Source organism: Populus euphratica, unplaced genomic scaffold, assembly GCF_000495115.2.
Source record: "Populus euphratica unplaced genomic scaffold, PopEup_1.0 scaffold267.1, whole genome shotgun sequence".
In the NCBI taxonomy this organism is placed as follows: Eukaryota; Viridiplantae; Streptophyta; class Magnoliopsida; order Malpighiales; family Salicaceae; genus Populus; species Populus euphratica.
In genome coordinates this window covers 22,169-37,085 of record NW_011500049.1, presented here as the reverse complement: position 1 = coordinate 37,085, position 14,917 = coordinate 22,169, and the positions used below count along the sequence as shown (strand labels likewise).

The window sequence follows — 14,917 nt, the reverse complement described above, 5'->3', positions numbered from 1 at the left end:
CTTCTTTATTTCCAAAGGTGATGGTTTTAGCAATTGGAATTAAGGCCAAATTTCATTGATGGGGAATTTCTCTCTTCCTCTCCCCTTTTATTTTCTTGATTACTAATAATTTTAAATTTATAGTTGACTTTTTTTTTTTTTTTGTGTTTAGCAAACGTAAAGGTTAAAAATAGCCAGACAAAATCATTGACCAGGATTGTTAAATCATGGTTTGAAATTTTAAAATATTCTTGATGAAAGTTCAAAATATTTTCATCAAAATTTCCCAGTCTCTGTCTCGAGTTTTCCCTACAAAAAAGAGGTGCAATGATTTCACTCATTCATGTTAATTGCTTCCACTCTACGATGACCGTAAAACCATAGAAAACAGGCACCAGGAAAGAGTGTCCCTGATATAAAATGCCACAAAAATGTTGACCACAGTCCAGGCCACGCAAACAGCAGCCCGACTATACAGCTGTATGAAGCAGTCGAACATTGTATATCTCACCATAAATTCTTTTTTTTTTTTTTTATACATGGTTGTGTAAGCATTGAACATCCCACGAGCACTTAGAAACCAGACAATCCAGAGAAGTGCTTACTCATGGCTCTATCCTTCCTGTAGTTATGATTACTTCCTCTTCCTCTTCCCCGGCCTCTACCTCTATGGTTAGGAGTATTTTCTCTCCCTTGAATCTCAGAGCCATCAGACTGGTTGTCTTGGACATCATTTGACTCCCCCAGCCTTCCTCCTCCCTTACTTCCTCTGCCCCAGGCCCGATCCCTGTAATTCCCTGTATTCCCTCTCCCTTCCGTCTCGGGTTCATCAGACTGGTCCCGATCCTTCTCTTGATACTCGACCAACTTTTTAGTTGCACCTAGGGGAATATTACCACCACGTCCAAGACCATGAATTTGTTCTCCGTGTACTTGATTAATAAGAGAAGCTTCAGTGGCATTTGCCACTGCGACTGAACCTGCAACCTTGTAACTATAGTTCTTTCCATCCTTCACATAATATTGCGGCTTTTTCCTGGAGCCCCATTTAGTATTAGGAGAGTTCTGAGCAGAGGTTTCAGATTTGGTCCCTGATGATATCCCTGAATTAGTGTTTATTCTGTTACCTAATAGTTCATTCTCCTCCACCCCGGACTCGGCAACACTGAAACCCAGATCATCAAAGGAGTCGTCATACTCATCTTCGTATTCATACTGTGAAATTAGAGCAGCCATCCTTGCAGTAGCCTTGTGATCTCTGCTGTCAGTGGTGTAGTGACCAGGCATGTCATTAGGCTTCCTGACAAACCTTCCAGTTGTAGATGATGACGAAACAGAGGGACCCTCAACTTGTCGCTGCTCCACTGGGACCACTGGATTAACAGAGTGCAGTGATGTTGTTGAAGGAAGTGTAGATTCAACCAACTTTCCTTTTCCTTTATCTTTCTTGCCCACAGTTGAAGCAGTTTTGGGCAGTGGCATTGTCTCTGATGAAGTATCCAAACACCTTAGATCTTCATGGAGGGTCCCCTCTAGTATCCTCTGAATGACCTCCTCTGGATTATGATTATAAGCTTCAAGACAAGCAGCTAGGAACCCTTTACCATAGTCAGGAAAAAGGTCCTTTATTTGACTGATTTTGGACTCCATGATGGCAGCATCTTCACCCATCTGTACTTTGTTGCTCGCAGTGGCAGTTGGAAGAGCAGGTGACTCCTTAATGGTGCCTTTCAGATTAGAAGCCATTATCCCAGATAAATACTGGAGCTGTTCATCATCCATGAAAATCCACCCTGCAGTAAGCAAGTTAAATATCAAAACCTAAACAATAGCGAGTTCCTCTACCATAAGCAGGTACCATCAAGAACCATTCATGGTTATGATGAGTACAAAATCTAAGCCGACGGTTATCCTAAAGGCTGAAACACATGTTATTCTACATTCAGGACATGACATCTCAATTTAGGTATAGTCATGCCATGAAATCAGCAAAGTACATACTCACAAGGATGTGTAGCTTGGTATGATGTAAAGGCTGCACCACATTTATTCATGGTTTCAGGACCTTTGAGATCCTTAACTGCAGCTCATTCACAGATGGTCGCAATTGTAACATTCGCTTCCATTACAGAGAGCCAATGCCATCCCAAGTCTTGAGTGGGACACCAAAGAATAGTAAGAAATGCACTATATCATTAATGAGAAGGAGCCAAATCCCTCTAGCTTGTTTCCGTTCTTTAATGTAGTTTTTATCATCACCAATAATTCAATACATGAAGACTCACAAAATTTTTCATGACTCTCCCCCAAATATTCAACATATTGAGAGTACTATTTTTTTTTTCTTTCTTCATGCATTTTTCTATTCATTTCCAAAAAAATTCTGTCCTGGAAAAAGATAAATAACAGGCATATCTCCGCGTGAGCATAAAAAACCAAGCAAATACAATTCAAGCAAATGTGCAAGTATAAATAGGAAGCACTAGCACTTAAGCAAATCCCTTACCGGAATTTTGTAAACTCCGAAGCCTACTCATTATATGATGATTCCTATCAAGATTCTGAAGGAATGAAACCTTGCTCTGGTTTTCCTGAGCACCAAGGAGAACTCCATTGATCTCCCTAAAAGTCTGAATCAATATGTCTGTCCTTATGATGGGATCCTCTACTTTTGCAGGAAACATCTTTGTTACAGGGGGAATGGGAAGGTGATCTTCAAAAACTCGATCACTTAAATAGCAAGTGTCCAACAATTTCCATCCAAATTTGGACAGCCTCATTGATAACATCTTTAAACTAACCGCGACATTCAATATCATTCTATCATCCCCTCCTGTCAAGATGACTCGAAAGCCTCGCTGCAAAGCTGGAATTAAAGTATCATGCAATCTTGCAAGGGTGATCAGCATTTCCTCATTCCCATGACTGTTTGGAGACAGGAATTTAGTATGAGAGAAGAAAGAATTTCTTGCTATCATGATGAGAAGAGAAGCTACGGATCTAATAAAGTACCAGCAGGAGTACTACTACACTTGTGACCCACCAGCAGATTATTGTTGGCATATTAAAAACATTAAATAAAAAAGGAAAAACCAAGCCCCGTGTGATATGCAACCACAACTCTTTGTGATGAAAGAAACTCCTGGCTCTTCTAATAAATAAACTGAACAATGCAAGGCTTAAATAGGTACCTCATTTCAACAGGGCATGAAAAGAACACAGCTGCTGATTCATATGCTGTAACAAAAGCATCCATGGAGACAATTGCATCATTTATAAAGTCCATCACCTGAAAAGGGAACCAAAAATGATAATATAGCACTTGATCAACCTTAACATCAGAGAAGGACAGAAATGCAATTACATCATGACTCTCCATCACAGTGGAATCAATTTGTGACAGTATGGAATTAATGTTTCAGCCAATTATCTTATGCAACGTCAATTTCAGTCTTCTTCCATGGAAATCTTTCAAGTTGGAAGGGGACAAGACCCTGTAATTTGAAGCAAAAAACACTTGTTCTTTTTTTAATGAAATATGAGACATGAAAACATGCCATTCTCTTGCAAGTCAATGAAAAAAAGCAGTAGTTAAGCAAGGAAAAAAAATCACTGTGTCATTAATTTACCGACAAAAAAACAGAAAAGAACTCACTTCTAAGTAATCAGTTAGAAGCGGGCTGGATCGATGGTCTTCATGGCTTCCAGCAGAAAATAATACCTATAAAATATCAGTACAAAAGTTTATTGTGTGTACCATAGAAAGTAAGCATACTTCCACTTCATGATTAAACTATTAGAAAGCTCCATGGATGATTTCATTTCTAACCCTGTTATTTATTTTGTTTCGGCGTATCTATTTCACATTGCTACTTTTCCACTGCCCAATTGACAATCATAGAATATTGCTGATCTAATTGCAACTTCATAAAATTTTACCTCCAACTGATAACCCCGATTTGATTCCAAGTACTTCCCCCATAAATTTCACCACCTTATGTGTGATAGAACGTAGGTTCTAAAAAGGGTCACTGTAGCAATTCTACCCATTTATGCCAAAACCCCCTTGTCCTAGGCCTTGCTTAGTTTCTGATGTGTGTTCTATTTTTTATAAAGTATTCCTGCAGAGTTTCTGACTTCATCTATCAAAATCATATCCATGTGGTATTATACCTCTATCCATGTTCAATCACTTTCTACACTTATTTCCTTAGTGATTCATTGATTCAATGCCTCGGTACTTCATGCAACATTGTATATGAAGTCATGGAATGCCATAAATTCTTAAATAGTAACTGACAAAAGTGGTGCAAAGAAAATAAGTTGAAGTAACCAAGGTCAACTGGGGGTCCCAAGAAACAAATGCTGGGAAATCTGTGCCCAGACATCTTTCCATGCATGAAATATAGAAATACTCCCTCACACATAACTACAAATCATTAGAGTATCCTAATATGGAAAGTCTAGAAAAGCACCTCCAAAGATGAGATGCAACGTTGATGCATTGTGTGAATGATGCCCAGGAAATGGGTCACTAAAGTGGCCAGATCATCATGGAGCCAAGGCTGGGCTTTCAAGGCATTCTTGACCTGAGAGGGAAAAAAATGTGTATGAGAGAGAATTTGACTAAAACTCCATTGAAGGCATCACACGAACAAGCAGTGTCCACATACAATGCCAACCCTGTAAATGTCAGCTTTCATAAGCATCCATCAAAGGATGAACTCCAAATACTTTTAACAGAAACTATTTCAAAAAATTTCCACTTTGACAGTATGAGGCAACTTAAGGAGTGAAAATTCTAGTTCTGTCTGCAGATTTGTGAGCAACATCATCCTTTTTGTGGCCTTTGTTGCTAATAGATATACATCCTTTTTTAGGGCCATTCAAATTGAATCGAAGTGAAACATCCAGGTCCTTGAAGGCCAATATTGTACACAAAAATAAAGTAATTGGTGTCTTGATGATCTGTTGCTAAAATACATTGCAATCAACAAGGAAAAACCAAATCTTGAAGAAACAAATGCATTCCCTTGGTATTTGAACCCCCCAGTAAAAAGCCATGCATTGTGTCTCATGATTGAAAAAATACTTTTCTGGCATCCCACGCAAAATATCACATTTCCTTTTCTGACATGCATTAACTTTATCCTGCACCAGGACTAAAACTGCAAACCAAATCAAGTTAAAATTCACTAAAAGCAAGGGTCAAATAAGGTGTCCTTAACTTCATTAGTATAAACAAAAAAGAGGACAGAATTAAGTTTCTCTAGATAGTATAGCCTTGGTAAAGAATGCTGTAGCTTTAAGTTGAAAAAGTTTCTCATCCATTGGAGAAGAAACACAAAGAAGTTGGAAGTCTTTTTTTCACACACTTACCAACAATCCGGTCAGTTCTTCATTTTCATGACCGTAAATGGAACATATATCCAACAACTTAGGCAAGTCCAGTAACTTCTTTTCCTGCAAGAGGACTACATTCATAATTTGTGAGAAAAATGCACACGAAAAATTACAACCACATTTATGTCTATATGAAGTCCAATCATGTGGCACTTGATATATCAGGATCTAAGTTTACAAAACCCACCAGTATGATCCTTTGAGTTCAAGCTTTCCGTGGCCTCGACACCCGGAGCCCTATTGGAAGATCTGCAGCAGCAACAGCATCAAACTCAAAGTCAGAACAACAAATCAAAAGGAGGGACACCAGTTGTCAATACAGAAAATGAGAACTTACATGCGATACAATACCATGAAAACACGGCGACATAAGTCAAGCTCTCCAACAATTACCCCTGCAACAATTCCTTTGACTCCACGATGTGGGAAATCATACCATCTGCTCCTAAATTTCAAGAAGCTATCCAGAAAATCATGCAAAGACACATCACTAGCCACTGAGAAAACAGAAAATAATAAAGATAATCAGAGAAAATTGTCCTTTACAAGAAAAAATTATATATTAAACTGCTCCAGAAATAATCCCAGCTATACCAAAAATAATTAGAAACCTTAAAAGTACAAATAATAATTATTTTTTTCAGGGGGGGAAAGCAAGAGAGAGTTGCAAATAATTGAGCTACCTTCTTTCCAAAATTCTTTAGGTTTCAACTTGAGTAACCGAGATAATTCTCTACTCAAAAGATCAACGACTCTCTGTGATTCTACTGGATCCAACCCTCCTTCATCGGCACCGAGTCCCGCAGCCACAGCCTCATCCTGCGGCAAGTAAGTTACAAATTTTCCACCGCCCTGAACACCAGCTACAGCTTTTCTAGACATCCACGCCCAGTCATCTCTCATTTGAATCCTACTCGACGACTCCCCTGCGCCAATATTACCGCTCGATGCTGGAGCGGCGGCGGCGGCATCGGATTGACTTGAGAGAGATTGCCTTAGAGAATCGGATAGAGTAGGGTTGGAGTTGGGGTTTTGATTTTTGGGGACGAATTTGGTTTGTGGTTTGGAGAAATTACTGCTGTTATTGCTTCTCCATTCTTGTTGTTGCTGCCTGTTGTTGTTTTGAGAGTAACGGCGTGACATGATTTTCTTTATCCAGTTAACAGATGCAATGCACTAAGAAGAGAAGCAGAGATGTCAGCGTGGAGAGGAAGGCTGGATGGAAGGTTTGGCTCTATCTCTCTCGGTTAAAACTTATAAGGTTCCCGGTTGCGATGCGATGCGATGACTGATGAATGAAGGGCGTGTATAGTCGCGCTCGCGCGTTCCAAGGTTTTGCTTGCATACCACGTGTTTCTTTTCTTTTTCTTTTTTAAATTTGCATAGTTAAAAAAATATTTTGATGTAAATATTTAATCTCAGTGTATTGCATATAAGTTTTTTTTACTAAAAGGAATTGTAACATATAACGCAAATTATATAGTATATTTATTTTAGTTTTTTTCACATTAATTTTCTTAAAATGAATTAAAAATAATTAAACATATAACATCCTATTAATATGAGAAACACAATACTTCCTGGACATTTAAAGAAAAATAAATAAATACAAATACAAAAAATAAATTTTAAATAAAAATATTCTTTTAATGTTTTTGATAGATTATAATTCTATCACTCTTCACCTTAGGTCTATCTTTTTAGTCCCATTCCAAGCACCATAAGATTTTCCAATTATACACATTTTAAAATATAAGAATATCTTAAGTATTTTTTTTCTAATTTATTAGCTTATATTTTTTAGTCCTTGTAGTTTACTGAAATAATTAATTAATCCTTACATAATAAAAAATAATTTAATGGTCTTTTGAAAGCAAAAATCCCAAAAAACAAACACCAGCTTCCAATTATTACAATATTCTCGACTAAGAAAATAAATGATCCATCCGAGCAAAATCTATTTCAAAATTATTAATTATTAAATATCTAATTCAAGATATTATCTCTACGATAAAAAGACCCTAACTGGGGCCTCAGCAAAAGATATCCTAACTTACAGAACACGAGTTGAGTAAAGCTAGCGGAAAAAAAAATTAGTTCTCTTTAAACCAATATCATTGGACTTCAATCTCATGGTGCCGTCGTCGCCCCCGAGCCTGCCGCCAAATGAAACCGTAGAGCTCAGGTTGCGACAAGTCCATTGCACCATCACCACTCGGCTGTCCAAAACTTGTATAAGACTTTGTTTTGAGCCTATTGGGCTGAGTTGTTGACTGGAGGGAGGATAAAGGGCCCAGCTGAAGTTTGGATTTTGTGGGAAATGATTTTTAGAGGTTTTGTTGCAGCAAACAGATTTGCGTTGAATTGCTGGAAAATTTCACGCAGTAGAAGTTACATTACAGTACTTACATTTTTCAGATCATTCAATAGAGTCACTGCATCACAATTTTTCCTAGAAAAGCTGGATATTTCTGGAAAAACAATTTGGCCAGTAAGACATCAACGGGAAAAGGACAGACAGGGATCAAGACATTTACAGATGCAAAAGCATAAAGATTATCTAATAATTTCTCATCCTAGAGTGACTGATTAATTCATCTTGATAAATTATAGGGACTAACTTATAATTAACTCAAAGGGAAAATGCTATGTACAAAGCAGATACTTTGATTTCTCAGCACACCAGAAGAGCATTGGATCTTGATTACTGTCTTGCAATGAACCCTGGGCTGATAAGCAGATACTTCTGTTTAAAATCTATCAAGATGCCTGCTGATAAAAAAAACCACATTACTGTTTCTAAGCTCAAAAAACATTTCAATGGTGGAATTGAGACTATGTTACAAGCTTCCTGCTGATAAAAATCTTCAAACCCAGTCGAAGTTTGTTTCTTTTGGCAAAACTAAACCAATCAGGCAGTTTGATGTATCGGGAGCAATTGAGAGCATGGCACAAGTATCTTGGGAGTAGGGAAGGATGAAGAGAATCCTTGTCCATATGGATTTCCCAGATGGGATTTTAATTACTCCTGCACATTCCCTCTGCTTCAAATATGATATGAAATCCTGAAACTGTAGAATTGAAAGTTTAGCACAACAGAGCACGAAGCGGTGGATCCTAATCATGCACATCACAAGTTAATTATCAGAGACAGTGTATGAGTTATATAGAGACACTGATCCTAGAATGCGTGCAGAAAAATACACCACACCATCCTAGATTAAGACCCGGCTGGTGATAATGCGTGGGCCTTAATTAGCACTGAATAAAAAGTACACATTCTGTAACTCGAAAATAAAAATGGAGCTTTAGGTACACATAGTAAATGCAAGCCTGTGCAAAGTGTCAATGCAAAATCGGAGCAATATTGGATAAATTTTCAATTACCAAGATGAAACATACAAGGGCACAATGAAAATAAACAGGTAGTATAACTTACACCCTTTTGGTCATTTGCAGACAAGGGGATCAATCGGCATACTTCCCTCTGCATCAAACATTAAAAACCCATAAAAATCATAGCACAGACAAAAAGAAGAATCGTGATGGAAAGAATCAACTGGTGAACAGAATACAATCAAGGAGACGCCATGCAAAATAATCTCAATGATCACTGGTAGCCCTCTCCTTGTTTAATTAACATTAGTCTATTGATATTTTAATACTTTATCCATTAAAAACAGCAAGAATAAATCATTTTCATTCTTGTGAACTATATAGTGTGTGCTCAAGAACAATGTGTGACTGTAGAATGCCATTGGATAATCAGACATCGCTCAAAAGATAATTATTTATTTTGGTAGCATACTTTTAAAATTTTAAACTCCATCTCATGTTGTTTTTAAGTCTTGTAATCATAAGAATCCCAGAGGGTAATTCCTTTGAATAATGGCCTGCACTTCCTAACATTTTCAAACTCAACTGCCTTGATCTCGAAATCTCTTCACCTTGAGGTCTCTTAAGAAATCCTTGGAACACTAAAGGGGGGGGGGGGTTCAGTTCATATTGTTTTGAGGATCAAAGGAAGCTTGCCCCTGAAAATGATCAGGAACAGCAAAACTATATTCAAAAACAAAAAAGTCCAAATGAACCCTGTTTTGAGAGGCATTCATTCAGCACATCAATCACAGGTCCTTAAGGCGGATAACTGTGGGAAGCTGTGACAAACTGAGTAACATCAAATGGCCAAGGAGCAATGCTGGTTTTATAATATGAAAGTCACATGCTAAATTTCAGAGAAAAAATAAATAAATAATTCAATCCATGCATGAAAATCAACATAAAAGGGAGAATTTCAGCACAGATTCACAGACTCACTTTGTGTGGTGGGGTACTTGTAAATGTTGATTTTACATGCCGAAAAACTGTGCGTTTCGTCATGTCTAGTTTAGCAGGCCATCTGCACCAGGAATAAGTCGGAAAGATCACTATAAATTCATCTTATTTTACAAAACATAATCAGAAGAGAAGGAGTATACAGGAAATTGAAGTTCTACCCAGCAGGTTCAGACATGGCATCTGAATACTTGCAAATATCTGAATCCACTCTTTGCGCAAAAATTTTACAGTAATGAACCCCGCTTTTGCATAATGTGCCCTGCCACTGATATAACATAGAGTTTCCAGAACTTTCTGCATCTGTTGATTCTGCAACAGGTGGAGGTGGAGGTGGGGAACTAGGTGGAGGAGGAGCAGGTGGTGGAGATGGAGGCAGTGGTGGGGGTATTTCAGGCTGAAGTGGCATAGATGATAAAGTTGGCGGTACAGCAGATCTGGGAAACATTTGGTCCAAGTGCTGCACTGGGGCCCGCTGTACCTGTGCTAGTGGAGTAACAGAAGCAGGTATAAAAGGAGATGCAACAGAGCTTCCTTGAAAGCTATTTGACATTGTTGCTGGTGAGATTGGGTTCAGTGCAACATGATTTAAGCCTCGTGGATCCCATGAATTGTTTGGAGGAAGGTAAACGGGTCGCATAAATGTAGGTGGCTGGAATTGCTGTGGTGGCGGTATTGGTGGTCCATGTGTTCCTGTAGGAGCACATGAAATGCTTGCAGGTGGCTGGAGCAGCTCAATTTCATTGTTCTTGTACATCCACATCGGTTCAGGTGCAGCAGGAACAGCATGACCACCACCTATATGGAAGTGTTAATATTTCAGCGAAGCCAGGAACAAAGAACTAAAGTAAGAACATTAAAAAAAGAAATTTCACCTCCTGGCGATGGATCCACCACCCCAAATGAATGTACAACTTGTACAGGAGTTGCGTGATTCTCTGATTTTATTTGTGGGGATACAAGCTCTGTGGAGCCACCTTCAGGCTTGATTGAGAATGCAGCAGCATTCTTTTCTGGCTGACTGTTCAAACGAAAGGGAAATTTTCTCATAAGGTTCAAAGACACTTACGCTAAGCAAAGATATTGTTATCTCATGCAAGGACAAAAGTTGGAAGGATCTAAAACCTAAACATGCACAACACTATTAGCTCAAACAATAAAACTTGATACATATAAGAACCAGGCACTGCGTAGAACAAGACAGTTAACTACATAGTGTCACAAAGATTTTGTAAACATGTGAATGGCCCCTGCTGGGTGATATACATGTTTTAGAGGGATGACGGGAGGTTGGGGAGGTAACGGGCCTTCAGGCCATACAAAACATAACAGTTCCAATCAAATCAGCCACTTCCAGTCAAAGTCCTATGTTTGACACTGAATATTTTAGTTTTTACTTTGTATTTGAACTTAAAAAATGACCCATGTGCAAAGTGATCAATTCAAAAACTTGTCGCCCTTTGCTGGCAATGGAAGATATCCTAAACAAATTTCTCAAGCTTACATACTGCAGCAGTATGAAGTAAATGACAGTTAAAAAATAAACATTCAACTATATTTTGTTAGAAAATTTTAGATAATGTATGAGACATAAACAAGTATGAGACATAAACCAAACATTTGAGAATTCAAACCTGAACTCAATCTGAAAGAATGTCCCATGACAACTGCGGAGATTTTTCAAAACAGTGATTGCAGCATCAACATTGGTGCATTCAAGAAACCAACCACACCCTAAATGCATATTTGCTCGTGTCAATTTGACTATAGACCCTACATTGGCAATAGCAAGATTGCAAACAGCCATCAGCTCATCATCATTAAGGGAAGGGGAATTGACATTTGGAAGACAAATCCAAAGTGTGCTTGATGGCTCTCGATCAGCATCCCTCGAAGAAGGAGCCACGCTGCTTCCAGGTACATAGTTGTCAAAATAATTTGGGTTTTGATTAATATTATATTTTGCACGCAATGAAGCAAGTAAGGAAGATAAATTAGACATCCTTGTCCTAGAGTTGTCAGCAGGACTCTGGGGTACATTTTGGGTACGAGGCGATTCTGTTGCACTATTGAACATACTAACTGAGTGATTGGTTCTTATGTCAGCATGGATAGCAGCTGATGCTGATCTTGTACCATCTAACTGAGGCAACACAGCATTAGCTGATCCATCATTCAAAGCAGGCACGTGGTGGAGTTGTCCTTTACGATGCAACCTGAGATGTACCATCACAGCAGTAGCTTCTTCAGGAGTTTCAAACTCCATCAGTACTGCTCCTTCATTGGTGAGATCAGTGACCATGCGTGGCCCTTTGAAAATCACTTTCCTTGATTCATGCAGAATTTCATCCCTAGCCCATTGGCTTGAAATATGTCCAACATAAACATGACAACTGGAACCAACAGCAACACCATTCATAGCACCCCTGGCTCCCAGTCCTATATCCATGAATTTGATCCACCAAGGGAAATGGGCACGCAAATACTCCCGAGCCCTAATGGCATCAAATATGTTCCTATACTCAATCAAGGCAAATCCTTTGACTGGAAAGAAGAAAAATTGTTCTATAGGACCAAACCTCTCAAGCTCATACCTCATATGAGCTTCAGATGCATCTGGACCTAAAGAACCCAACCAAAGCTGTCTAGAAGCAGAAAAAACATCCATTGCAGCTGGGTCCCCATCGCAGAACCAAACAGTTTCAGCTATGGAACCATATGGAGCTGCCAAATGATGTTTAGGAGAAAAAGAATTACTTATGCCTCCACTGGGAGATCTCAAGGCAGGCAGACCAAACTCCATATTTGAAGCTGGATTTTTGCCCACATGGACATTAAAGCTTCTACCATCAAATGAATTGCTCCTGAAGTCTAATGGAGTTCTTTTAGCAGGTGAAAGCACAGATTGGTTTAATAGATCCCTAGGCATGGAAGACCTGCCATGTGAAGAGTCTCCAAGGTGATTCATCTCGAGATCCATGGACCTTGACCCTCCTTTATGATGACCAGTACCTGCATTAAAGGCATAAATCAGTTTCAAGGGGAGGGCTGTCTTTAAGATACTGACCAGAAATTTTCCAGAAAAACCATCATTAAGGGTTCAATCATGAGCATTTAACATACCAGCTGGTTCACCAGAGACTTCATGTTCATTAGACATCCTAGGAACCGGAAATTGTCGATTTACAGATTTTGATGGATCAGAATCATCCCCGTCACTGTCAATTTGACTGTCATCTAGTTTATTGAATTCTGCAAATGATTTACAGATTCCTTCTAGAGCAGATCTAATGTCTGATGCAGCTATAAAAGATGTCATGTTGCACAACTTCTTGTACCTTGAGAACATCCAGTTTCTCAAAGATGCGTTATTGCCAAGGACCTACATGAAAGAAGCCTCAGTACATGAAATTGACAATAGGGAGCACTAGATTGATTTCAGCGCATCCATGCCTAGGCTTAAACAAGGAGATGAATATCTTTGTGAATTATATTTCAATTAGTTATCTTCAACTAGTGGGAAATAACTCCAGTTCTCTCATCTTTACATCCAACTAACCAAGATCTATATGTATTTGAAAAACCTGTGCAATGTATCATAAATATTATATAAAGCATATCATATTGTTACTAACAAAGAAGACACCTAGTTGGTACTGAGTTTGAACCAGAACTGAACAGCCAGCATAAAAAAAAATACAAATTGTATTTTTTTTTAATTAACGCAGCGTATGAAAATCAGGAAAGAAAGTAGAAATTAGGAGTATAACCAGTCTCAACAAGCATCTCTTTGATGAAGATGCATCTTCTGAAACATGGTTACCATCTAAAGGCAACTCGCCCCTAACATCATAGCTTTTGGCACATGGTCCAACAGATCCTTCACGAGAGGTAGTTCCATCACTTGTATTAGCCAGAGGCACAGCATCATCAGCTATAATGCTGGTCACCTGACTAAGAAAATAGTGTCTTTCTTGGACTCTTTCTGGAACAGTTGATTTAAAGAGCTCAAAACACGCAGCAAGCAAATCTTTAGGGCAAGAAAAGAAAATCCAGAGCATACTTAAGGCACACAACTTGGACAATTTAACCAACGAAATTCCATCCTCATCATCAAACTTTTCCTTCAACTCCGAAAAGAGCTTGAGATCATCTTGTATCTTCAAAGTTTCCTTATCAACAATCTGAAAGATATCCTTACCCTCGAACGATGACACAAAGAATGACAACACATTCTGAAAAACCGCAGAGCAAATGCCTCTAATAACAGCTGATGTTGGAGCTTCCAAAGAAGCAGTTCGACAGATATCAACTAAACCAAAAATACATGCTTTAGCTGTCCCCATTGCAACACCATCAAAATCCTCTCCTCTATTTATCACTGCCAAGCTCCAGTTATGCATGTTGATTACAACTTTAGTCGCTGCTTCAAGAGCAGTCGGACAGTGTGAAGCATATCGAGGAATAAGATCAGCTACAATTCGTTGCACACTAGTACAACCTGCAATGCTAGCAGCAAATATATTTTTAGGTTTTTAAGCAAAAAAAACCAAAAAAGCATTAGTGGTGCAATTAAATTGGAAAATCAAACCCTAAACCCTAATTCCACAAATGAGAATATAATTCCAAGTGACTGATTCAAAATTGCTAACCTCTTGAAGCAGTAATGAGTGCGAGATAAGATTGTTCGAGGTCAGGCATGTGACGTCCTTCTTTCTGAGAAACAAACAACTTGAGGCGCTTGTAAGTTTCGTAGACGCTCTTAATCTCATCTCTGTTTCTCCGTCTCGCGTTAATTTCTTCTTGAGAAAGTGGTGGTGCTAAAGTGGTAGGTGACTCGTCCAGAGTTTTTGGTGGAGGTTCTTCTGGTTGTTGCTCGTAGAGCTTCCGCTTCTTGAGTGGCTGCTCTGCAGCGTCCATGGGTTGAGCGGAGCGGAGAAAGATGGCGCGGCCGCGATCTCTGTGGTTGAGGGGTAGTTTCGGGGGTTCGATTGTGACGGAGCGCATCCGTAAAATGAAATTACTCATGTAGCCCTGAAGGCCGTCCGTCGAAAATCCTGCTTGTATTATTTGGGCTAGCACACTTTCGTGGGCCGGATGTTTAAATGAACTTTTTTTTAATTTATTATTTTTTAATTTTCTTTCTTGTGTTTCTCTTATGTAAGTTTGAATAGTTTTAGTTTGAGTATTATAATATTTT

General features: G+C 38.7%; 1 protein-coding gene across 1 annotated transcript; it reads right to left on the bottom strand.

Annotated features, from left to right (window-relative positions):
- Positions 1–364: 364 nt before the first annotated feature.
- On the bottom strand, positions 365–14,786 carry LOC105107584 (uncharacterized). The gene is made up of 18 exons (XM_011001565.1): positions 14,370–14,786; positions 13,488–14,218; positions 12,841–13,099; positions 11,352–12,729; positions 10,593–10,738; positions 9,879–10,515; positions 9,700–9,781; positions 8,822–8,869; positions 8,256–8,453; positions 6,066–6,558; positions 5,720–5,879; positions 5,570–5,631; positions 5,359–5,453; positions 4,455–4,568; positions 3,635–3,700; positions 3,171–3,268; positions 2,486–2,904; positions 365–1,772 (listed from the first exon to the last, which is right to left on the bottom strand). The coding sequence occupies exons 1-18, from the start codon at positions 14,743–14,745 to the stop codon at positions 553–555; spliced, it is 6,582 nt and encodes a 2,193-aa protein (XP_010999867.1). The 5' UTR covers positions 14,746–14,786; the 3' UTR covers positions 365–552.
- Positions 14,787–14,917: the final 131 nt, after the last annotated feature.